The sequence below is a fragment of the Rhineura floridana genome, chromosome 1, assembly GCF_030035675.1.
Source record: "Rhineura floridana isolate rRhiFlo1 chromosome 1, rRhiFlo1.hap2, whole genome shotgun sequence".
Classification (NCBI taxonomy): Eukaryota; Metazoa; Chordata; class Lepidosauria; order Squamata; family Rhineuridae; genus Rhineura; species Rhineura floridana.
This window is the reverse complement of record NC_084480.1, coordinates 165,187,768-165,214,323: the sequence shown is the minus strand read 5'-3', so window position 1 is coordinate 165,214,323 and position 26,556 is coordinate 165,187,768. Positions and strand designations below refer to the sequence as shown.

The following is a 26,556-nucleotide window of genomic DNA, read 5'->3' as shown; positions in this document are numbered from 1 at the left end:
CCAGGACTAATCCTGATGAACTGCAAGTACTCTTGGATGAAACAGATTATCTTGACCCATCGCAGTCTGGGTTCAGGCCTGGTTATAGGACTGAATTGGTCTTGGTTGCCCTGATGGACGACCTTTATTGGGAGAAGGACAGGGGGAGTTTGATCCTGTTATTCTTACTTGATCTCTCAGCGGCTTTTGATACCATTAACCTTGGTATCCTTCTGGGCCAACTTGGTGAGATGGGTATTGGAGGCACTGTTTTACAGTGGTTCTGATCCTATCTCCAAGGTTGCTCTCAGAGAATAGCATTGAGTGACTGTCTTTCAGCCCCCTGGCAGTTGTGCTGTGGGGTGCCGCAGGGTACCATCTTGTCCCCCATGCTGTTTAACATCTATATGAAGCCCTTGGGAGCAGTCATCAAGAGATCTAGGGTGAGATATCAGCAGTATGCTGACAATACCCAGCTCTATTTCTCTGTAACATCTGAATCGGGAGAGGCCAGGCAAGTCCTGGACTGGTGCCTGGACTCAGTGGTGGGCTGGATGAGGGACAATAAACTGAGCCTGAATCCTAGCAAGACAGAGACGCTGTGGGTTGGTGGTTCCTGAGTTCGGATAATTGGTCAGTTGCATGCTTTGGATGGGGTTGTACTCCCTCTGAAAGAGCAGGTCTGTAGTCTGGGGATGCTCCTGGATCCATCTTTGTTGCTAGAGGCCCAAGTGACCTCCATGGCTAGGAGTTTTAATACGTTTTTTTCCTGAACAATAGGTTTTTTTTAAACCCTTTGTATTTAAGATGTTTTTAAAGCTTTTTTAAAAAACGTTTTTAAAGATGTTTTGTTTTAATGTATTTTAAGGTCTGTTTTTATGATGTTTTAAAGTGTTTTTGGTGCTTTTGTTTGCCGCCCTGGACTCCTGCTGGGAGGAAGGGGGGGATATAAATCAAATAATATAAATAAATAAATGAACTTTGACAGCATCCCAATGTCCCAACTGAATAACTTCATCCGTATGTTGACCTGTTGGATGAACTTCTTGTGCTTTGGATCATTGTTCAGAATACCCAGGAGGAACTGTTGAAGATAATCAAGAATGCTGTAGTACTGGATTTCCCGCATTGGAAGGAAGCGAGTTGCTCTCGTCCATTAAAATTTGATCTCCCTTACCAGGAGATCTATCTACACTGTGTCTGGATTCAAGGGTTTGTTTGTAGTGTTAGGTCAGAGAGACAGAACGGGGACGTTGTTAGTGTACAGTTCATCCCACTGCACTACAGCCTCCCTCACTGAGCTGGCAGAAGTGGATGTGGAGTTGAAAAACTCCTTCACAGTAGTGCTGCCCATTAGCTATTGGGCCAAGCTCAAGGTTCTGGTTTTGGTGTACAAAGTCCTACACAGCTTGGGTCCAGGATACCTGAAAGATTGTCTTACCCCTTATATACCCAGTCGATCAGTACACTCTGCAGGTGAGGGCCTCCTGCAGATACCATCTTATCAGGAGGTTTGTACCGCACAGCATAGAAAGCTGACCTTAAGTGTAGTGGCACCTACACTTTGGAATTCCCTCCTCTTAGATATTACATAAGCATCATCTCTGTTATCTTTTGGCACTTACTGAAAACCTTCCTCTTTCAACAAACCTTTAAGTCAGGACCTTATCCCAGTCTGCATCTGTGTTGGAATTGCTTTTTAAGATGTTTTTAAAGTTATTTTTAAAGATGTTTTGTATTAACATGTTTTAAAACCTTTTGTTTTTAAGATGTTTTAGAGTGTTTTTAGTGTTTTTGTTTGCTGCCTTTGGCTCCTTCTGGGAGGAAGGGCAAGATATAAATTTAATAAATAAATAAATACATATGTTGGGGGATTCAATATGCTGAGACTACCTCAAGTGGGCCTGTTGGAACTTCATAGCCTCTGTGACAACCACAGGGCTGTCTCTGTATATCACTAGTCCAGCACATGTGACTGGACATACCCTTGACCTGGTCTTTGCCACAAAGCGGATTGGTGATATTCCATTGATTGGGGAGCTTCTTGTGAGCCCGTTGTCATGGATAGATCATTTTCTGCTGAGGTTTGGGTTGAGTGCAGATACTTCACACTGCAGGAATGGGGGACCTATTGAAATGGTCTGCCCATGGAAAGTTATAGAATTTCTAAATGTTCTGGGGGATTTTCTGGCTGACATGGCTGGCACTGCTTTCAAGACTCTTATCACACTAAGGGAGAGGGTCTTCTCAGTGGTGGCCCCCAAATTATGGAATGATCTTTCTGACTTGGCGCCAACACTGTTATCTTCTCAGCACCAGGTCAAGACTTTCCTCTTCTCCCAGGCATTTTAGCATGTGTTTTAAATTGTTTTTATATTGTTTTAAATTTTAAAATTGTTTTTTAAATATGTGTTTTAAATTGTATATTTATTTTAATGTTTTTGATTGCTGTAAACCGCCCAGAGAGCTTTGGCTATGGGGCGGTATACAAGCAGGGTGGGTGGATGGGTGGATGTGCAGAGCCATTGATACGACCGCTCCAGAATGCTCTCGCTATCACTATGGAGCACATATTGCCTTGATATTCTAGTGACCGGTGTGTCATGAAACAGCTGGGTGAACGTCTAGAGCAGCCTTTCCCAACCACTCTGCCTCCAGATGTTGTTGGACCACAATTCCCATCTTTCCTGACCATTGGCAATGCTGGCTGAGGCTGATGGGAGTTGTGGTCCACAACATCTGGAGGCACAGTGGTTAGGAAAGGCTGGTCTAGAGTGTAGGTGTCATAAATTTAGGTCTGAACCTGACAGAACACATGTGATATTGCATTATTGTGCCTACCACGTGGCTGTGGTGGCATCAAAGAAAGCTTACTTTTCCACCGTCATTGCATCAGCAGTGCTTTTCCAAGTGGTGAATGGGCTTTTATCACCTAGCCAAGAGAGCTTTGCTCTGATATCTTTGGCAGTGTGCTGTAACAACTTTGGGAGGGACAAAATTGTTCAGACTTTGACTCAGTTGGATGCCACAGTTAGAACAAGTCCAACGAAGGCATCCAGTGCACTGTCTATTCCATCTGTAATAGATCAGTTTCAATTATTGCAGCCTGAGGATGTTGACAAGCTGCTTGAAGATGCGTGGCCGACCACCTGCCTCCTTGACCCTCGCCCATTTTAGCTTCTTAGACTAGCTATGGGGGGTTAACTAGGTGAGTGCAAGGAATGATTAATACTTCACTGGAGAAGGGTGAAATACTATCTGCCTTGAAGAAGAAGGTGGTGCATCCCCTCCTTAAGAGGACCTCCTTGGACCTAGAAGTGTTAACAGCTGTCACCTAGTGGTGAATATCCCTTTTGGGGTCAAGGTACTTGAGAAGGTGGTGGCGGTCCAGTTTCTAGCATGCTTGGAGGAGAATGAATATCTGGATCCATTTAAATCTGGCTTTAGGCCTGGTCATAGCACTGAAACTGCCTTGGTCACCCTGGTTGACATTTGTCTGGAGAGAGATGGAAGGAGTGCAACCTACTCATCATTATTGATCTCTTGATGGCTTTTGATACCATTGACCACAGTATCCTTCTGGTGTGGCTCACAGAGGTTGGGACAGGGCACTGTACTTCAGTGGTCCTGCTCTGATCTCCAGGGATGTTTCCAGAAAGTAGTTATGGGAGGCTACAGTTTGACATCATGGGAGCTTTCCTGTGGGGTTCTCCATGCTATTTAACATCTACAGTATATGAAGCCGCTGGAAGCTGTGATCAGGAGTTTTGGAGTGAAGTGTCACTAGCTCTATCCATCTCAATTGGGAGAGGCGATTGAAGTGTTAGACAAATGTTTGGAGGCAGAGATGGACTGGATGTGGGCCAACAAACTGAAACTGAATCCTGAAAAGACAGAGGTATTATGTGTTCCAAGTTCTCGAGTCCAGGAGGTAGAAAGACAACCTGTCATGGATGGGGTTGCACTTTCCTGGAAATAACAGGTTCATAGCCTGGGGATACTCCTGGATCCAACATTGTCACTTGAGGCCCAGGTGGTCTTGGTGGCCAGGAGTGCCTATTTCCAGCTATGGCTGGCTTGCCAGCTACAGTTCCTTTTGGACAGAGATGACTTGGCTACATGCTCTGGTAACTTCCTGGTAACTTTGGATAATAATAATAATAATAATAATAATAATAATAATAATAATAATAATAATAATAAACAACTTTATTTCTACCCCGCCCTTTTTCCAATAGGACTCAGAGCGGCTTACAACTAAAAACAACACCATTAAAACATACAGAAATATACAATTAAAATAGAATTAAACTATGAGAAAAATTAAAAACCATAAAACATACGTTAAAAACAGCAGACAATTTAAAATAATAAAATCATATACTGTAGTCACCAATCCTATGACATTTAATCATGGTCGTTCTCTATCCCAAATGCCCGTTGAAATAAAACAGTCTTTACTTGTCGCCGGAAAGACGGCAAGGAGGGAGCTAATCGCACCTCACTCGGAAGGGAATTCCATAGCCTAGGGGCGGCCACCGAAAAGGCCCTATCTCGTGTCCTCATCATATGTACTTGCGAAGGTGTGGGGAGCACAAGAAGGGCCTCACCTGAAGATCTCAAATCCCGGACAGGTTCATGTAGGGAGATACGATCTGTCAAATAGCCTGGACCTGAGCCGTATAGGGCTTTGATTTTGGTCAAAATCAGCACTTTGAATTGTGACCAGAAACAAATTGGCAGCCAGTGGAGCTGTTGTAACACGGGAGTTGTATGGTCCCTGTAACCAGCCCCGGTTAGCACTCTGGCTGCAGCTCTTTGTACCAATTTAAGTTTCCGAACAGTCTTCAAAGGCAGCCTCACATAGAGCGCATTACAGTAGTCTAAGCGGGATGTAACCAAGGCATGCATCACCCTAGTCAGATCAGGCAGCTCCAGGAACGGGTGCAGCTGGCGCACCAGTTTTAATTGGGCAAAGGCGCTCCTGGATACAGCAGTAATCTGGGTCTCCAAATTCAAAGCTGAGTCCAAGAGTACACCCAAACTGCGAACCTGAGACTTCAGGGGGAGTGCAATCCCATCCAGCACCAGTTGAATCCCTATTCCCTGATCTGCCCTCCGACTGACCAGGAGTACCTCTGTTTTATCAGGATTTAATCTCAACTTGTTTGCCCTCATCCAGTCCATCACTGATGCCAGACACTGATTTAGGACCTGTACAGCTTCCTTGGCTTCAGGTGGAAAAGAGAAATAGAGTTGAGTGTCATCGGCATGCTGATGGCACCGAACCCCCAAAACCCCGGACAACCTCTAATAATTGCAGTGTGCTCTACATAGGGCTGCACTTGAAAATGACTCAGAAACTTCAACTGGTCTGAAATGCAGTGGCTGGGATTGCTTTTAGAACACATAAAACCCCTGTTCTAAAAACAGTTTCATTGGTTGCCAATTCATTTCTGGACCCAATTTAAGATGCTCACATTAGTGTTTAAAGCCCTAAACTACTTAGGTCCAAGATATCTCAGAGCCTGCCTCCTTCGTTACAGACTCTGTCGGGTGTTAAGATCAGCCTAGGGGGCCTTCTTGGTAATGTCACCGCCCTCAGAAGTTCAGGAGATGGTGGTCTGAGAGAAGGCATTCTTTGTGGCACCCTCAAAGTTATTATTTATTAATTTATTCGTTTATTTATACCCCGCCTTTTGGCCAAAGGCCCTCCAGGTGGCTTACAAAAAACACAAATATAAAAATACAATATAAAATACATCAATAAAACAATACAATTTACAAAATATAATTTACAAAAGTTAAATAACTGCTCTTAGGCTAACGATGTAAGATGCACAACACATGAGGGAAAAGGGACAGGGAAGAACAAGGAAAAAAGCACGCTCAGGCACCAGTTCTCAAATTACAGTACTTATCATGACCAGCTGGAGTGGAAGCAGGTAGCCTGATAGCATGGTGGCTACTGGAGAGGGCAAGGGCAGCTAGTCGCTCAGCAGAGGTGATGAAACAGCTCACGGATGGATCAGCTTTGACATGGAAACAAAACACAACTTTGCTGCTGAAGCCACGAGGCATCCTGGCGAGCATGTTGTGGAAAGCCACATTGTGGGATTCCCTCCCCACTGAGGCGCACCTGGCATCTTCACTGTACAGTTGTCAGTGAATGCTGAAGATTCACCTTTTTACCTTGGCCTTTGATGCTTGAGGTGTATGTTTTCAGGACCCACCCTATTCCTGTGATCGTAATCTGTTTTAATTGTCTTTAATATTGCATTTTAAATTGTTGTAACCTGCCCCGGGACCTGCTGGTGAAGGACAGGTGGTGGTGGTGGTGGTGATGATGATGATGAACAACAACAACAACAACAATAATAATAATAATAGCAGCAACCTTTGAGGTTCCTTCAAACTCTGATTCTATAATCATGTAATATAGTAAAAGTTTTTTGATCAACTTGAGAGGGAAGACATGGCCATGGTGTTTTCATTCATGTTAATTGTGATGGTGTCTAATCAAGTTGTTGATAGGTATTTACTTGGTTTTCATATTTCAAAGTTCTTTTCAAATTTTTATTCTCTGATACCCTGCAGTGTGACATTGTTAAAAAGAGCAGGTAATTTTCCTTTGTTATCTAGGAAGATGTGAATTCTGTTTCCTAGCTCAGATTCCAGTTTCCAATTCCCTTCCTGGGTATAGATGATGTACTATTTCACCAAAAAGAAAATTAGAGAAGGGGTGCATTTTCCTATCACAAAACAATAAATCACTGAAACGTTACAAAAGGTCTTGCATTTATCCTGACACATTACTCAATATTACAAGTGCACTAATAACTACTAATAAAATTGAGATGTTTGGAATAACTTTTCAATCAGAATATGGATTAAAGATAAGGTAAAATAGAAAAACTCCTGATGGCAAACCTTTGAGGGTAATTAAATGCTGTTTGTTACAGTGTAGGTGTTTGATTATCTTACCTACTAATTTAAATGTCCTGGCTTAACCAGTAAAGACTTCCCAGCACAATTATTCTTACTATTTGCAAATTCAAGGGTATGGTTGAAAATGTGATACCACAGGGAAGACAAAAGACTTATACAAGGTCCATTTTCCATCACTAGGGGCTCAGTGCTTGCCATAAATCATAATGATTTGTCCTCAAAACTGGTACCAATCAATCTCACACACAGTCCAAAGCTTCAGGATTAAAAAGATCTAGGTAACATTCACCTCATACCTTTAAAACACATGGATTCCCCAAAGAAATTTGGGGATTTTAGTTTGTTAAGAGTTCTGGAAATTATAACACTGTGCACAGTAAACGACAGTCCCCAGGTTTCTTTGGGGGAAGTCTTATGCTTTATATGTATAGTGTGTCTTTAGTCATCTGTGGCCCCCCGCCTGTGAAATGTTCTCCCTGGCACCAATGGTGTCATTTTGACACCGAGAACGTTTTTATTTTCCCAAGCCTTTAAGCGCTCTGCATGTTTCTTTTATGCTGATTGTTTTTAATTCTGCAGATTGCTTTTATGCTACTCTTTTATATTGCTATTTTAATGGTTTTGTTTTACTTTTGTTCTTATAAACTGTCCTGGAAACATGTTGAATGCATATTGAATATCCTTCTGACTACATGGGAGAAAATACTAATTTTTCTTACCATAAATACCAGTTCTCAAAGAAGGCAGGACATTATTCTATTTGTTGAATTTATTTATGTTTTGAAGTATTTATAGTCCACATTTTCATAAAAGAATATCAAGCAGTATATAAAATTATAATAAAATCAGTAAAAACATCTATAAAAACACAATTAAAAATTCACTAATAGGCAAAAAACCCTTGCGGTTTCACAACATACCTATAGCCAACAGATGTTTCTACCAAACTTTAAAAAGCAGGGAAATTGGGCAGCTATAGTGAATGCACCAGGGGAGCAGGAGACCTCTGAGATATTGTACTGCCCTACACATTTGTCAAAATGCAAACACAATTTGGGTTGGTCTTTCACAGTCCAATCTACTTCCTGTGTAGCTTGGAAGAATTTGGTAACATGTGCCTCTGAGCATATGGTGAGTGGTGGCAACACCTGTAATCAGCCAAAATAACATTGCAGAATGTGAAAAATCCATCCTGACTATAGTATACAGCCACTCTTGTGTCTATATAATATCATTAATTAGAGGTTGGTTAAAAGAGAAATTCCTGTTGTGAAGCTTGTCTCAACACTACAGTTTTTAGAAGTTGTCTAAAAGAAGGCAGAGATGGTTCCTTCCGACCTCTGGTAGTAAGGAATTCCATAGACTAGGGCCTGAGACGCTAAAGGTTCAGTCCCTAGTGAAGGCCAACCCAGCCTCAGGGGTGTGGGGAACAACCAGAAGTGCTCTATCAAAAGACTGGGGTGGAACATTAAGGAACTTTGGGCCCAAGTTGTTTAGGGCAGGGGTCGCCAACCTTTTTGGACCAGAAAGCACATTTCAAAATTTAGACAGTATGCTGGGGCACCAGCCACAAAATGGCTGCCAGGGCTGTACGGCATAACACAAAATTAGAGAGTAATCATGGTGAAGCTTGTTGTTGTACTTCCATATTATAAAAGGCTTGACCTGTTGGATTTCTGCCTGCTATACAGCTATTAAAGGCACAAGAACTCTGTTTTCCCCCAATGCCAACCCTAACTAAAACCTTGGCTGCCATCCTATACCCACTTAGTTGGAAGTAAGCTCCATTAAACACAAAGAGACTTACTTCTGAGTAGACATGTATACAATTGTACAATATGTTAACTATACAGTGAATTCTTAATGGATGCCTAGTCCTTAGCTCCTGCAAAGCAAGAGGCATGCTTAAGCCTCTTTGTAAAGTTTCCACTTTGTTTTTTGGGGGGTCAGAGAGTCTTTAACATTCATCCACCCTGGCTGTTTAGCAGTATTTGCAGAAAATAACTTCTAGCTACTGCCTGATTTCAGGCAAACCCAGCACAGGAAAGATGCATCCTGGTTGCTAGGGAGGAAGGAAGGGCAAACTATGGAGATTTCAAGAATTAAAAAAAGAGAGAGAGAGAGAAGACAAAAGCAGGAAAAGTGCACTAAAAGAAAGAGGAAAACGGCAGCTCTTTTAGACCCCAGAGATTCCTATTGCTTATGTCCAAACAAATCACTTATTAATCACAGCTGTGACTGCACTCATTGACTAATAACACAGGCAGACAAGAGCAGCCAGGCTGGCAGCACTGAGGCCTTTGTGAGTGCCATGATGCCCATGGACAACAGGTTGGTGACCCCTAGTTTAGGTCTTTGTGAATTAATACATGAACCTTGAACCTGGCCCAATAGTACATTGGTAATTAGCAATCAATGCAGGTCAGCAGCAGAGTAACATGTTGCCAGTAATCTGCTCCACTGAGCAGGCTGAGCTGTCTGCACTGGTTGCAGCTTCTGGATCAGATACAAGGGCAGCCCCACATAAAGCGTGTTACAATAATCAAGTCTTGAGGTTGCCAGCACATGGACTACCGTGGTCAGGGTATCATGGTCCAGGAAGGGTTGCAGCTGGTATACCCCCCACAACAAGTACAAAGCAATCATGGCCACAGATGTTTCTTGGTCTTCTAGTGACAGAGATGGGTAAGGAGTACCCCCTGACTGTGTACTTGCTCCTACAGAGGGAGTACAACCCCATCCAGAACAGGCAATTGACCTGTCTCCCAGACATGGAAACCACCCACCCACAAGGCTTCCACCTTTCTAGGATTCAAGCTCAGATTACAGAGGCTCATCCATCCCACCACTGCATCCAGACACCGGTCCAGGGCTTGCACAGCCTTTTCTAACTCAGATGTAACAGAGAAACAATGTTTGGTATCATCAGTGTACTGATGGCACCTTGCTCCAAAACCCCTAATGACCACTCTGAACAGCTTGATATAGATACTGAACTGGTGATACAATAGTGCCCAGGCAGTCACAGCAGACCTCTGTTGCCTCCAGTTGATCTGTTGGGTGTTGGAATTGGTTCCTGCCCTAGATGGGGTTACACTCCCCCTAAAGGAGCAGGTCTGTAGTTTGGGGATTTTATTAGATCCGCTCCTGTCACTTGAGGCTCAGGTAGCCTCGGTGGCACGGAATGCGTTCTACCAGCTTCGGCTGGTAGCCCAACTACGACCCTATCTGGACAGGGAGAATCTCGCCTCAGTAATCCATGCTCTGGTAACCTCTAGATTGGACTACTGTAATGCACTCTACGTAGGGCTACCTTTGAAGACGGTTCGGAAACTTCAGCTAGTGCAGAATGCTGCGGCCAGAGTTCTCACTGGGACAAAGAAATTTGACCATATAACACCTATTCTGGCCCAACTGCACTGGCTACCAATATGTTTCCGGGCCAGATTCAAAGTGTTGGTTCTTACCTATAAAGCCTTAAACGGCATCAGACCGCAATACCTGGTGGAACGCCTCTCCCGCTATGTGCCTATCTGTTTGCTTCGCTCGACCTCGATTGCTCTTCTCCGGGTCCCGACTCATAAGGAGGCCCGGAGAACGACAACTAGATCTAGAGCCTTCTCAGTGGTAGCCCCCGAATTATGGAATGCCCTCCCTGACGAGATACGCCTGGCGCCTTCTCTTCTATCTTTTCGGCGCCAGGTAAAAACCTACCTCTTCGCCCAGGCATTTTAAATGCATTTTAAGCTTAAACTTTGTAATTGATATTCTTATTTTAATCTTTTAATCTTGTGCTTAACATGTTTTATAACTGTATAATGAAATTCACACTTGCTCGTATTTTAAACGTATTTTATTCTGTTGTACACCGCCCTGAGAGCTCAATGCTATAGGGCGGTCTAAAAATGTAAATAAATAAATAAATAAATAAAATTCCTCCTTCAATATGCCAGTTACATGAAGAGGGATCGACAGAGTCTCCTAGGATTCTCTCTTCCTTCTCTTTTGTGAGGTTACTGTGGTTTACAATTGCCTCGTTGGTATGTTGTCATGCATGTTTGCATTCCACCTTCCTTTTTTATAGGGCTTCTGCTGCTTTCTAATCTAGAGACACTGGACCCCTCCAACAGTCCATTGGTAGTTTGTGTTGTGTCCTGACAGGGATATCCCAAATGATACTGAATGTTCTCCTGCCTCCATCAGAGCAGGAATTTAAAGCAAGAAAAATTCCCATTTTCTATTCATCGGAGAGAGAGTTGTTTCTAAAATGTTTGCTTCTTTGGTTTGGGGGGAATCTATAACATCTTTTTTTGTTTTGTTTTATGTGTTGTGTTAGGGACCAAGTCGAAACTTGCTACTCAATGGGAAATCATACCAAACAAAAGTCCGGTTAATCCGTGGTGGAACCACGTTTCCAGTGAAAGGGAGGAGGATGAACTGGATTGACGCTCCCGATGATGTTTTCTACATGGCCACTGAGGAAACCAGGTAATATGTGCATTTTAATAAGGGTCAAATCTGTGATTACATAGGATTAATCAAATGTAGTTTTCAAAGAATTAATAACAACTGGTGAAAAGAGAGAGTAAAACTGAGATAAATCAATTGTTTCTCCCTCCAAACAAACCAAAACCTAATGAAGCGAAGTGTCTTCAGTCAAAAGTGGAATCATCATCAGCCTGCTGTGATGAATTTGTTTTGCCTAGAAAATTGTGCATATTCTTCTCAACTTACAATGTCAGAATTTGAGGATTTAAAGCTCATTTTCACTGTTTTATCCAGATCAGTGTTATTATTTATTTCTTTAGTATATTTGTTTGCCACTTTTCATCACCAGGTGACCTCAAAACGGCTTCCATAGCAAGAATAAATTCATTCAGTCCCTCTCAATGATGGAGAGAATGTGCTTGGAAGCATTAAGTGCTGCTATGCAAGAGTTGGTCCTTTACTGGCTGAAGTTATTAATGACCCACTCAGGGAGGACAGAATGCCCAACAATCTAAAATTGACATTTGTTCAGCCTGTGTTCAAAAATATTAGATGTCAATTCCTTGGTCAGATGCTGCATTATATCCACTCTTCCCCTCTTGGGCAAGGTCATGGGGTGGGGGTGGCCATCTGGACAACATCTGCCTTCATGATGCTTACTTGGTAATTGGGTTTTTAGCTTAGGTCTGAAACTGATCCTCTGTTTCTGGCCTTCAGTGACTATCTCCATCTAGAGTCTGATTCAGGAAATTGCATCATGTTAATCTCATTAGATTTTTCCACAGCCTTTTGGTACTGTTAGTGTTATCTTTATTGACTTTTTCAGCAGAAAGATAAAAACAAGTAGGAATAACAAAACAAGAAATACAAACTGTAATATAACAGCTCTCTAAATAATCTGCATCATTGGGTAGATTTGATTCACAAAATACTCAACTCGGTTTAGAATACAGAAGATGAAGATTTGACAAAAGCTCAACGAGAGAAAAGTGGAGAATATTACGTTAGTCAAAAGGTCTTAGGAGAACTTACTTGTTTCATTTCATTTATGAATTGCTTACCATGAAACATCCTGTTATCTGCTTGTGCATAATAATAATATTCTACAATTTAGACATCCATTATTTGAGTCAGACTCAAATTGCTTGACCAAGCTGCCGTAGCTGCTGGAAATAAATGAAAGAGAAGCTCTTTATGCTAAGATGATCTGACATTATCACATGAAACAAAACCACCTATTTCAAGCAAACAATGTTAGTGCCTATAGAATATCCTTCCAAAGGATCTGAGCTGGGGCATTCCTACCATGACTGAAAAATGGTTCTGGCCTGTCACTCCATAATGTTGGGAACAGTAAAACCTTATTTCTGAAGTCTGTGTAATCCAATTGGGTTTAGATATCAGTGACATCATCCTGTACTGTGCTATATTTTTTTGCATATTAGCACATATAAAATGAAAGGTAAAATGCCTTATTTATCCCACTGAGCTATTTGTACTTTTTGTCCTACTGCATTTCCCATGCAGGCTGGAGGAGCAGAGCAGATAGTGATGAGTATGACCTAATATGTTCTGGATAGGAGACCTTTTGTGGCTAGTGGTTAGAGGGAAAGATAGTTCAGACTCCTAACCCCTTTGAACAACTGTCAGATTCTTTCAAGAAATGCTTCAGTTGGATGTACTGGTGCAATGGGAGAGTTTTCAACTCTTCTGTCTGATAGGGGACAGAACGGGAGTGATCACACCCTTTTCAGTTAAATATTCAGGTGTCAAATAGTGGGCGACAGAAGACTCACAAGCTCCTCTTGGTGGAGCATCTCCCACAGTACCCGTCTTCCCACCTGCACAGAAACCAAAGACTGCAAAATAAAGCGAGGGCCCTTTTATAGCCAGCCAGCTCCTTTGAGGAAGCTTAGTACACTACATGTCTGGTCAACATTTTAGAACACTTCAATTGAATCTCATATAGCTTCCTTAGCAGGATCAAGGTCTGCAGGTGCTCTTGCCATGAATTCCTGACTGTTGGCCTCTTTCCAGGGCTTCCCCTGTGAGCCAAGCTCTCACAGAACAGGACATTAGCTGAGTTCACATTATGCAACTCCATTTACTAAAATTCTGGGAATCATTATGCAACCTAAAGAAGGGTTGATATTCTAGTGGGGCAAAGTGTGAAAGTCCAGGAGCTAATTTGGGATCTGCATTTATCCCACATTTTCACAGTAGACTTGAATTATCTGGCTTTTATGTGGGCCTGTCTTTGAGGCCATACCAGACCAAAACATCTAGGGGAACTGACCCAGCTTCATCCTGTTCTACAAGTCTCCAGTGTGTTTGCAACTTCAATTTAGACCAAAGAAGAACTGTGCATACTTGAGAAGCCACATAGTAGGCTTCTGCATTTGGCAAAGCCAGTCTGCCCTTAGAGTTTGATGCTTATCTGCCCAAATAAAATTATTAATTGATCTTTGCCATTTTTCATCTTGGAGGTGGACATATAAGTTAGTAGTGCTTGAAACAAATATAGGAGTCTAAGGCAACACGTTCATACAAATAGCAGCAAACCAAGAGCATTTTTTTCTTCAAGAGTCTTTCTGATCTTTTCCTGACTTCTGGAAAGAAGAATGATAGTTTAGTTTATGTTCTTGCAGGTTCATTGAAATCCAAACTCCTAAATAGTGCCAGGGCTTGTTGGACCATTGCAGAGAATATAAAGTTTATAAATGACCCTGCATATCTTGAGGAATGTTGACATTAAAAATTCCACATTTAGTTAAATGTCATTATATCCAGAAACTGTGCAAATGTTTTTAAGTTATTCTATCCAGGAGTTGCTGCTGATGGATTAGATACATAAAGAGCAGGCATATTTAATTTATGCTCTATTCTATATTCCCATAAATTGGAAGGAGAAATAGCAATAAGTTAAGATATGCAGACGATACCATACTACTAGCAGAAACTAGTAATGATCTGAAATGAATGCTGATGAAAGTTAAAGAGGAAAGTAAAATGATGAAACTGCGGTTATCATACTTTGGACACATAATGAGAAGACATGATTCACTAGAAAAGACAATAAGGCTGGGAAAAACAGAAGGGGGTAGAAAAAGAGGAAGAGATGGATTGATTCCATAAAGGAAGCCACAGACAACAGGGTGGTTCACAACAGATCTATTGGAGATCGCTGATTCATAGGGTCGCCATAAGTCGTAATCGACTTGAAGGCACATAACAACAACAACGGCAGTACAATATCTCAGAGAGGTCAGGTCTCCTACTTCCCTGGTGCATTCACTAGAACTACCCAATTTCCCTGCTTTTTAAAGTTTGATAGAAATATCTGTTGGCTATCGGTACGTTCTTAATCCACAAGGTGTTTTACCTATTAGTGAATTTCTCTGCTTTTTAATCCAGGAGGTAAGAAATGGGATCCTGTGCAAGTTTGCTGAGAATGGATTGATTGTGTGCATGCTTATTGAGTTCAATGGGATTTATTCCCCAGCAATCATGCTTAGGTGAAACTGACCACAGGGGGTGTGGAGGGGAGGGAGGGAGGGGAGCAGGCAGGAGGGGGAGGTAGAGGGCAGGTTTATTGAGTTCAGTGGGATTTACCCCCATGCAATCATGCTTAGGATAGGTGGAACTGACCATGGGGAGAGAGGCCTAGAGTGGGCAGGGTGGAGGAAAAAAGAAGAGGGGAGGGGAGGAAGAAGGGAGGAGGAAAGGAGAGGAGAGGGGAAGGAGGTGGAATCTGATTATTTGCATGCTTATTGAATCCAGTGAGATTTACTCCGATGCAATCATGGTTAGGATAGGTAAAACTGACTGTGGGGGAGGAGAAGGGGGAGGGAGAGTAGCAGGAAGGAAGAAGGGGGGAGAGGGGAGCAGAGGGAAGGGGATGGGGAATGGGTGAAGGAAGGGTGGGAAGGGTCAAAAGGGAGGTGATGGGAGGGAGGAGGAGGGGAGGGCAGGTTTGATCATTTGCATGCTTATTGAGTTCAGTGGGATTTACTCCCGTGCAATCATGCTTAGAATAGGTAAAACTGTCCATGGGGAGGGGGACAGGGAAGGGGGAGATTGGGGGAGGGGAAGGGAGTTTGAAGGAAGGGGGAGGGGAAGATGGAGGGGATAGAAGGGAGGAGGAGGGGAGGGCAGGTTTGATCATTTGCATGCTTTTTGACTTCACAGGGTTTTACTCCTGTGCAATCATGCTTACGATAGGTGAAACTGACCTGGGGGAGGGACAGGAAGGGGAGGAGGATGGGGGGGAGGGGAGGGGAGTTAAACAGTGACTGTTAAACCACTCTGGCCACTGGAGCTCTGTCAGGAGAATAAGAGTCTTCTCTCAGCACCCTTCACAAACTCTTACTTCCCAGGATTCTTTGAGAGAAGCCATGACTGTCTAAAGTGAAATAAAGGTCTGGTGTGGGTGTGGCCCCCTGATTAGGCAAGCTCAGCAGCTGTGAGTCTGGCTTTTAGAACACTGACAGTTGGTTCTTATTGAGCATGCCCGATGTTATAATTAGACTTCAGTGCTAAATTTCTTAAATTAATTAAAAATCAGCCAGGTATTTTTTAACTGCAGAAGATGGAGGTCAGAGTATGGGGCAAGGTCAGTAATAGGGTTACAGGTACTCTGTGAACATGGTTGATTTTTAATTAATTTCAAGAAATTATGAGAACTCTCAGAGAAAAAAGTCCAAAAAAGGCTCTGTTTTTTTCCTCTCTCTTTTTACACTTTGAACTCTCTATTGTCTCTGACTGTTTTGTGTATCACCATGAAAATGTAGAGGGTTGTTAAGCAAGTGTTTCTGAGTTCAGGGCTATATGTTTTGTAAGGTTTCTTTTGAAATGAGCTTATGGGAATGACATCAGAATGACATGGGGTGTATTTTCAATTTAACATTGCGGAATGTGAAAAATCCATGCTGACTATGGTATACAGCCACTTTCGTGGCTGTATAATTAGCATTTCTTGAAGCGATTGCTAACAGTTCTGATGCAATTTGTTTTAAAAATAAGTGGAGGGAAAGAACAGTCTTGATGTGTAATCCAGCTCAGGTTGAGTGGTTCAGATTGCAGGTAGTTGACTGTAACTGCCACTCTTGGGGAGGAATGATTTGCTTTGATAGCCTTGTAAAATCATGGGCTAAATACCATATTTAGTAATAGATATTTCATATAATACTTTCCACCCAATCAAATGTTTTCACATTGTCCACTGACAGTTGCCAGGGACACTGAGAATGTTCAGCCCCATGATGAGATTTATGGTGCTTCTAATATTACCTGTAAATCCAGACTGATCACTAATAATGTATTCTATGATTTTAAGATTCAGTCTCTGTGAAAAAACTACTATATGAAAGTTATGAATCTCGATTGATTGGGGGGGGTTCTTGTGGGAAGGGTAAAGCATGGCCCTTACTATAATTAGAAATGACAACTATGTGAGTATCCAATCAGGTTGAAGGGACAATGCTTGCTCTCATTACTTAATTAAATAGAGTTGTCAGTATAGGAATTAGGAAGTTTTTAAACCTATAAAAGTTTGCCATTAACCTATCCATTCCAGATGCCTTATCCTATTGAAGACAGTTGACCTTCTCACTAATCACCAGCTGCTCAAGCCATTTCTTGTGCACAGGTGACTATTTAGGGATGTTTAACTTGTCAGTATACTCTCTGATAGGTTGGATAATCAGATTCATAGAGTTTTGTATGCTGCTGCAAATATTTTACAAACTTTATCTGAATTAGAAAAGAGAGAGTTATGTGAGGTTTGAATGTAGATATCCAGTTTACGGGACTGGAGCCTTCTGAGCCAGCATGCTAGCAGTCTGCTAGACCTTGTGTCCTATTCAAAGTAGGCTTTGAAAAGCAGAGAACTTTTGTGGTTTCAGACATGTCATCTCCTGGTAAGTCTATGTAGGTTTCTTGATTACTTTGCTAGAACCTGAGTGCTCCTACTTCTACTTCAGGGCCTTAATGCCAAATAATAAACTGGCCTGAATGTTATCCCTTTCCTTTCTCTTCCTCCATGCAGTAGCTGTAAACCAACCCCTTGCCACTAATTTGAATGTATCCCAAATAGTGAAACCAAAAACATCAGACATTTCATTTTCCTTAAATTAATGTGACATTGCCAGTGACCAACCCTGCCCAGATCTCAAACACTAAGGTCTCTTCAGAGGAAGAACAAGAGAAACAGAAACCTCCAGCAGACCTCCTTGCTGTCAATGACCCTGAAGCACCAATGGATCCAGATATCCCTGCCCCAGGACTGGAGATCCTCAGAGCAGCTGCCTGGGTTCCTAGTCAGCTCTCAGACGCATGTGCACGCACGCACGCACACATATCTCCCACAGGAGGAAGCAAGCAGGCAGGAACTTCAGAGCAACCACCAAAGTATCTGGCTAATTGCATGAGAAGCTACTCAGGAGGAAGGGGAAGTACATGGAAGTTCCTGATTAGATCAGAGCTTGGCTAAGAACCAGGAAGGAGTCGTGCCTTCAGCTCCTATATACACTCCCAGTCTCAGCTTCTTCAATGTTGAAGTAACAACTTTCTCTCAAGCGCCAGCCTTCCTGATTTGGGGAAATGAACAACTATGTATTTCCTGACTTATTGTACAAGAGAGGGCCCTGCAACAAGGTGTTCAGTTTCCAAGAGGAAGAACTGGCCTTTTAGTCTTTTGGCTGAATTGTTAAACTAATGCCTGAGTGGTCAGATCAGGTGACATGATGAATGAAAGGTATGCTCTCTTGCATTATGAAATAACACCTGCCAAGTAAACTTGCCTAATGAACATTATTCGGACAGCTGCATAATATCCAAATTGCTGTAAGCTCTGATAGTCAAGGTTCTATCCAGGGCCTAATCCAAAACTGCATTAGTCATGAGTAACTATGGGCTCTGTTTGTGCAATAATCAAATTTGCCATTGGATTAATTATTTCTGATATTCTCTATCTTTGCAGAGATAATTTTGAAGTAGCAACTCTCTGCCTAGTTTCTGATTCATTCTTTTTTTCCGATTCTTTTTTTAATTCACTTTGAAATCATTGATAGTGTGAGTGATACTTTTATTGATCTACTTTCTATGTGAACTCTTCAAATATGTATTCCCTTTCACTGATGTTGATGAGGTGTTGATGGTAACCGACAGACAGAAAGCAGCAGGGGGCATGAGGTGTTGATTGTAAGCAGCAGGGGAGAATGAGGTGTTGATTGTAAGCAGCAGGGGGAAAGCACTGACTTGATTAACTTCCTTAATCTGTCTGCTCTGCAGTGCACTTGAAAAGGAATGTAAACAGGCAATCATTACAAAGTTCAAATCATTACAAAGTTCAGAATAAAGACAGATACCAGTGGAGACTCGTGAATTAATAGCGATTATAATATCAATCCTCCTCCAGGATGTACACCTTAACGTGGTGAGGGGGTTGGAGAGTGTCAAAGAAGCTGAGAGCAATGCGTGACTCCTAGCAGGTCACCCAAGGCGGAATGGTCAAAGCTGAGACACCAGACTAACATGCATCCAGACTCAAAGGAAGGCAGTGGTACACCACCTCTGAATACCTTTTACCATGAAACCCCTATGAATAGACTATCCAAAATGCAACACAAGATAGTGCTGGAAGATGAGACCCCCCAGGTCAGATGGCACTCACTGAGCTACTGGGGAAGAACAATGGACAAGTACGAGTAGTGCTGTGACTAATGACACAACTGAGACAAAGCCAAAAGGACACCAGGAGGCTGACGCGCACAGATGCAAAAGGAGAGTCCAGAGTTGTACAACGTACACAATAGGAACATGGAAGCTCAATCCAGACAAGACCGAGACGCTGTTGGTGAGTGCCTTCTCTGCCCAGATGGAGGATGTTCATCCTGTTCTTGATGGGGTTACACTCCCCTTGAAGGAACAGGTGCGTAGCTTGGGGGTTCTTTTTGATCCTTCCTTGTCACTTGAGGCCCAGGTGGCCTCGGTGGCACGGAATGCTTTCTACCATCTTCGCCTGGTAGCCCAGCTACGTCCCTATCTGGACAGTGATGACCTCGCCTCAGTTGTTCATGCTCTGGTAACTTCTAGACTGGACTACTGCAATACGCTCTACGTTGGGCTGCCCTTGAAGACTGTTTGGAAACTACAGCTAGTCCAGAATGCAGCGGCCAGATTGCTGACGCGGACCAGAAGGTCTGCTCATATAACACCTGTTCTGGCCCGTCTGCATTGGCTTCCTGTTTGTTTCCGGGCTAGATTCAAAGTGCTGGTTTTGACCTATAAAGCCCTACACGGCATGGGACCACAATATCTGGTGGAACGCCTCTCCCAATATGAACCTACCCGTACACTGCGCTCAACATCTAAGGCCCTCCTCCGAGTGCCATCCCATCGAGAAGCTCGGAGGGTGGTGACTAGAACCAGGGCCTTTTCAGTGGTGGCCCCCGAACTGTGGAACAGCCTCCCCGATGAGGTGCGCCTGGCGCCGACGCTACTATCTTTTCGGCGCCAGGTGAAAACCTTTTTATACTCCCAGGCATTTTAAAGTGTGTTTTAATAGCATTTTCATCATTATTTGTATTTTGGATGTTGTTTGGTTCTTTTATTGTTTGTTTGTTTTGTTTTCTTGATTTATTGTATTTATTGTATTTATACATTGCTTGTTTTTTATCTTTTTGTACACCGCCCAGAGAGCCTTCGGGCTTAGGGCGGTATATAAATTAAATTATAAAAAAAAAAAAATGTGAGAAGCATGAACCACGGAAAGTTAGAAATTGTCAAGCAAGAAATGAAATGTATCAATATTACAATACTTTGTGTGAGTGAATTAAAATGGACGGGAATGGGACACTTTCAATCAGGCAACTACAAAATATTTTATGCAAGAAGTGATGTAGCAAAAGCAGTTAGAAGCTGTAACACAAGGTCTGAGTGAGTGATATCAATGAGATTTAATGGGAAACGTATCAACATAACCATCATACAAGTCGATGCTCCAACGGCAAACACAGAAGAGAAAATGGAGATATTTTATGTAGAAGTACAGGAAGAAATTATTCTCGCACCAAAACAGGATGCTTTGAGAATCATGGGGGACTGGAATGCAAAAGCAGGGAACAGAGAAGAACTAGAAATTGTGGGGAAATGGGGCTTAGGAGATAGAAATGAAGCAGGAGAGAGACTTACTGAATTCTGTGAAGCCAGTAATTTGTTTCTTGCAAACACATTTTTGAGCAACCAAAAAGACCGCTGTCCACGTGGACATCACCAAATGGTCAATATAGGAATCAAATCGATTATATAATTGGAAGCAGAAGATGGAGAAGTTCCATACTTTCTGCGAAAACAAGACAGGGAGCAGACTGTGGTACAGATCATGAACTAGTCATATCAAAAATCAGAGTAAAGCTAAAGAAGAACAGCAAAGCAATCATAATGCCAAAATACAATCTAAATAACATCCCAGAAAAATTTAAAGATCAAATAAAGAACATATTTGAGGCATATTTAAACCTAGCTGATAGAGCTGGTTCTCTATTATGGATTGGAGTCAGAAACATTATCACAGACAATACCTCTCATTAAAAAGAAAGACCTCAATGGATGACTGACAAAACTCTTAAAATGGTTAAAGAGAGAAGGCAACCAAAAGCAAAAGGAGATAGAAACATGGTCAGAACCATAAATACAATAATACAGCGACTAGTACGTAGGGACAAAGAGAACTACTACAATTATTATTGTAGGAACACACTGAGTGACCGAGATAAAATAAAAGGAAGATGGAAGCAATACACTGCAGAATTATATAAAAGAGATGACATTCCCTCCGTGAATGAGACGAACCATATGAAGAAGAACCAGAAAATTTAAAATATGAGGTGGAAGCTGCTCTTAAAATACTTGGAAAAAACAAGTCCCCAGGTATAAATGTCATACGAATAGAGTTGCTACAAGTTACTGTGATGGAATCTGTCCAAATTTTGAAAAACATTTGTCAACAAATGTAGAAAATAAAACAATGGCTCACAGACTAGAAGCGTTCAATATACATCCCAATTCCAAAGAAAGGGGATCCCAGGGAATGCAGTATTTATCAAACTATTGCCTTAATATCCCATGCAAGTAAAGTAATGCTCAAGATTCTACAACAAAGGCTCTTACCATATATGGAGCGTGAAATGCCAGATGTCCAAGCTGGATTAAGAAAGGGTAGAGATACCAAAGATCATATTGCAAACATATGTTGGAAAATGGAATGGGCCAAGGAATTTCAAACACAAGAAAATCACCTTGTGTTTTAAGATTACAGCATAGCCTTTGATTGTGTAGATCACGGAACCCTATGGAATGCCTTAAAAGAAATGGGGGTGCCACCGCATCTGATTGTTCTGATGTGCAACCTATACTCTGGACAAGAGGCTAAGGACAGAATATGGAGAAACCCATCAGGAAGGGTGTGAGACAGGGTGCATTTTATCACCCTATTTGTTCAGTCTATATGCAGAACAAAACGGGTTTGGATCAAAATGGAGATGTGAAAATTGGAGGGAGAAATATCAGTCAGATATGCAGATGATACTATAGTACTAGCAGAAACTAGTAATGATCTGAAACAAATACTGATGAAAATTAAAGAAGAAAGAATACAAAAGCAAGACTACAGCTGAACATCAAGAAGACTAAAGTAATGATAACAGAAGATTTACGTAACTTTAAAGTTGACAATGAGGACACTGAACTAGTCAAGGTGTATTAATACCTCGGCATAGTCGTTAACCAAAATGGAGACAATAGTCAAGAAATCAGAAGAAGGCTAGGACTGAGGAGGGCAGCTATGAGAGAACTAAAAGAGATTCTCAAATGCAAAGATGTATCACTGAACACCAAAATCAGGATCCTTCAAACCATGATATTCTCGATCTCTATATACAGATGTGAAAGTTGGACAGTGAAAAAAGTGGATAAGAGAAGAATCAGCTCATTTGAAATGTGTTGTTGAGGAGAGTTTTGTGGATACCATGGACTGCGAAAAAGACAAATAATTGGGTGTTAGAATAAATTACACCAGAACTATCACTAAAATGATGAAACTGAGGTTATCATACTTTGGACACATCATGAGAAGACATGATTCACTAGAAAAGACAATGGAAATGGATTGCCTTCAAGCCGATTCTGACTTAGGCGACCCTATGAATAGGGTTTTCATGGTAAGCAGTATTCAGAGGGGGTTTACCATTGCCTTCCTCTGAGGCTGAGAAGCAGTGACTGGCCCAAGGTCACCCAGTGAGCTTCATGGCTGTGTGGGGATTTGAACCCTGGTTTCTCAGGTCATAGTCCAACACTCTAACCAATATGCCACACTAGCTCTAGAAAGGATAATAATGCTGGGAAAAACAGAAGGGTGTAGAAAAAGAGGAAGACCAAACAAGAGATGATTTGACTCCATAAAGGAAGCCATAGACTTGAACTTACAAGATCTGAACAGGGTGGTTTACAATAGATGCTATTGAAGGTCGCTGGTTCATAGGGTCGCCATAAGTCATAACCAGGTTGAAGCACATAACATACACACACATAATATCAGTAATTCTCTGCAAAGAAACAAAATCAGAGATCAGAAAAATCAAAAGATATTGGAGGGAAAAGGAAGTGGATCATTAACTATCACCAGGGGGCCACACTTAAAGACAAAACGTAAAAAAGGAGAGGATTCCATCCCTAGTCATGAGTTAGAAATTTTTCTCCAGCTCTGAAACATTCCAGAGTCAGAATATGTTCTTAAAGAAGCCAAACTGGCCATTATTTGGGGCATACACTGATCCTAGAGTATAGCTGTGGCTCAGAAGGGCCCTGGGGCCCCTCAGGCCTGGCCCTGAAAAGCAGCAGGGTGGGCAGGGAAAAGGGACAGCTGATGCCTCCTTGCAGATGCAATGGTGGGCAGCCCTTTCTTTGCGCTCGCAGGTGGGAGAGAGAATGGAAGACATGCCGGGGCTCTTGGGTACCAGCTTGCACGAGGCCCTGGTGCGCATGCAGGCCCACACATGCCTACATGTCTCTTGCCCATTCGCTGGCTCCGTCTCTCCTGTCTTTTATTTATATATTTATTTATTTATTCAGCTTATATCCCGCCCGACTAGCAAACAGCTCTCTTTTGCAGCTGCATGGGCTGCAATGCGCGTGCATTGCTGTCATCAACCAAAGTGGTAGAGGCTTCAGCCCCTTAGGGAAACCTCGGCCACCATCTTCTTAATGGCAGTCCTGTGCATGTAGCTGCAAAAGACAGGAGAGATGGGTAGGTGGAGCTAGCGAACAGGCGGATGGAAGAAGCTCCCTCCCTGCGATCCGTGGCAGCTACTCTGCCACAGATTGCAGAAAAGGAGTGCTAGTCCTCCCTCAGGCCCCTTGGGGCCTCAGCCAGGGCCTGACCTGACCGCCCTTTGGGACTGGCCCTGGCTGCCCTCTTCCTCCTCCTCTCCCTAAGGGCAGGACAACTGAGGTGGCAGCAACTCTCTGACAGGCCGAGGAGGAGGAGGTGGCAGGCTCAGTGTCAGAGCTGCAGCATTCTACTTTCATGCTGCCACCACCGCCACCTCCACTTCAGCCTGTTGTGGAGCCGGAGCTTCCTCTGCCACCACCTGAATTGCCCCACCTGTGGGGAGAGGAGGAGGGTGGCAGCCCTTTCTTTGCACTTGTGGGTGGGGGAGAGAGTGGAGGAAGTTTATCCCCAAGTGGTGCCATCCTCCTTCTCCCTCTACTGGTTAGTTAAGTGAGGCAGTTGTTGCTCCCCCTGACAGGCTAAAGAGGAGGCGGCAGTGGTGTGAAAGGAGGATGCTGCAGTTCTGACACTGAGCCCACCCCCACTAATCGGGAGGCTCTAGATGGGCCTCTATGCATGTGCAGAGTGTGCCTCCCCTGCCCCTATGGCTTCTGCATTTCTTGGGGACAGGAGGAGGAGAACCTTTTTTAGGGCACTCTGAGCTGAGCAACACAGTGGGCCTCTTGGGAGTCAGCAGAGTGGGCCATAGAAGGAGGGAGGGGGCTTGGCTTGGAGGAAGTGGGCACCTCCCCCTGATCAAAATACCCTCCTGAATGAGTCCCTGATGCCCTGTGACCAAGGGCCCTCAACAAACTAGGAGCTGGGCCTGTGCAGGAGGCTGGGAGAGAGGGAACTGTGTTATTTGGCACAACAAGGCTTATAATACAGTGATAAAACATTCAGAGCTATAAATTATTATGATAAAATAATTAAAAATAGGAGTGAAAGTTGGGGCTAAGAGGGGGAGAACATATGGCAAAAACTATGAGCTAGTTAAAAAACATTGGGATTTTGGTATAACCTATAATACTACTATTATAAGGATTTATTTTAGAAGTTATTTTGTGTGTGGCTATATATGTTTGTGTTTTGAAGTAACTTGTTGGGACAGACCTTGATTCAGATCCTCTTCAAGTCATGAAGTTTGCTGGATAAGTTATGGCTACTCCCCCCCCCCCCGAGGACTGTGAAGATAAAATGGAGGTGGGATGGTGTATATGGAATAAAAATAAGATAGAATTAAAATATTATTTACAAACAAGCATTTTTATAATAAAACCACATATATAGGAGAGGTGTAGCCAGAACAAGACAGATTATAACTTGTATTTTTGTATGGTAGTAGTCTTTAATAGGTGTTACTGGCCCTAGATCCTAGTTTATAAATGCAGGGTAGGGGTGAGCCCCATTGTATTCTGTAGGACTTACTTCTGAGTAGACGTGGTTGAGGTAGCACTGTAAATAAATACATGTTCAAATGCTAAGGGGGTTATTAATTGCATCTTCAATAGATGCCTAAATGAGTCCTTGACTACTTTGATGATTCTTCCTGCAGAAGGCTTTTTAGCAGAGATGTAGATGCATTTATGAAATGCCAAAATTTGTGTGATGTAATATGGAACAATAGAAAAATGCTTCTTTATATAGCCCCCTAATTGAACAGATCTTGAAGCAACTGAAAGAACAGGGAAATACGTTGTTTCAAGCATCCATTCTCTGACAGGTTTTTCTTTTCATTCTCACAGGAAAATCCGCAAGTTGCTTTCTTTCTCTGAAACTAAGCGAGCTGCAAGACGGCCTTACAAGCCAATTGTCCTCTGGCCATTACAGGGCATACATCTACGACAGCCTGTGAATGATGAACCGATAATCATTGAAGACTAAAACAAACCGGACTGGTTCTTGAAACACTGGTGAAGTAGCCAGAAAACTTGGCTCAACTCCCACATACTGTACTGTAAATTCTATGGCCAGAGTGTTGAATCCACTGCTTGTGAGAAGGAACGAAACTTCACCAATATGAGTCCAGAATGGAACTTGGCCCTGCTCTGGATCTTCATGGCCACAGATTGCAAATGTGTGCGCTTTCTCCTTTAAAAAAAAATGGTAGCAGATTTTTCTTTTGCTTGTAGTTTATTCTGCTCTTTTTGTAAGCAAGTGGGAAACAAAGTAAATTTAACTTATTGAAAACATGGAGGATAGTCATCTTAGCATATTCAGTTTTCTCTTTTTATAAAGGGAAACCCAGATGGCTTCATTTTATGACTGAACTTTCATTGCCAATCTGTTTTATGAGACTTGTAAGTTGTGTATGTGTATTTCTGTCAACAGTACCATTTTTAAGTTCCATTTATATTATTTCTTTGTAGATAAAGTGCCAATGTTTATCTGTTATATCTGGAAATATAGGATCTGGAAACTGGCAACAGGTTTAGTAAGCTTCTTGCTCATGGTTCTTTTTTGTTTCAGATAACTTTAGCCAGTTCTGCCTCTATGTGGATCCATGACCAGATTGATACCTTACTACTGTGTATGTATTCTTGGAATTACCCATTTTGGCATGGGACTTTAGCATCTAGGATGTCAAGCTGTCTCTCCTCTTAGCAATTTGGATTCTTCTTCATGATCTCTGCAGTCCCACATATTATTTCCTCCTCAGTTTTCTTCTGACAGTCACAACAGCAGCCACACAGAGAATCCTCTCATCACAAGGATCTAGTCATTTATTTAAATGCTATTGTGTGGGGAGGGAGTTAGTTATGGAGCCTTTTCTTTAAGTTGAGGAATACATCACATTTTCCCCAGCATGCCTA

At 42.4% G+C, this 26,556-nt stretch overlaps 1 protein-coding gene across 11 annotated transcripts in view; it reads left to right on the top strand.

Moving 5' to 3' along the window:
- MTA1 (metastasis associated 1) overlaps positions 1-26,162 on the top strand; it is a 148,040-nt gene extending 121,878 nt beyond the window's left edge. For 8 of the 11 annotated variants that reach the window (XM_061584418.1, XM_061584379.1, XM_061584353.1 and 5 more), the window contains 2 exons: positions 11,264-11,415; positions 25,489-26,162. In XM_061584418.1, coding sequence (XP_061440402.1) covers positions 11,264-11,415; positions 25,489-25,627 — 291 coding nt within the window. In that variant the 3' untranslated portion in view covers positions 25,628-26,162. Of the gene's footprint in view, positions 1-11,263; positions 11,416-25,488 lie in introns of those variants that run through there. The other 3 variants (XM_061584407.1, XM_061584399.1, XR_009757874.1) reach the window with 2 other exon arrangements.
- Positions 26,163-26,556: the final 394 nt, after the last annotated feature.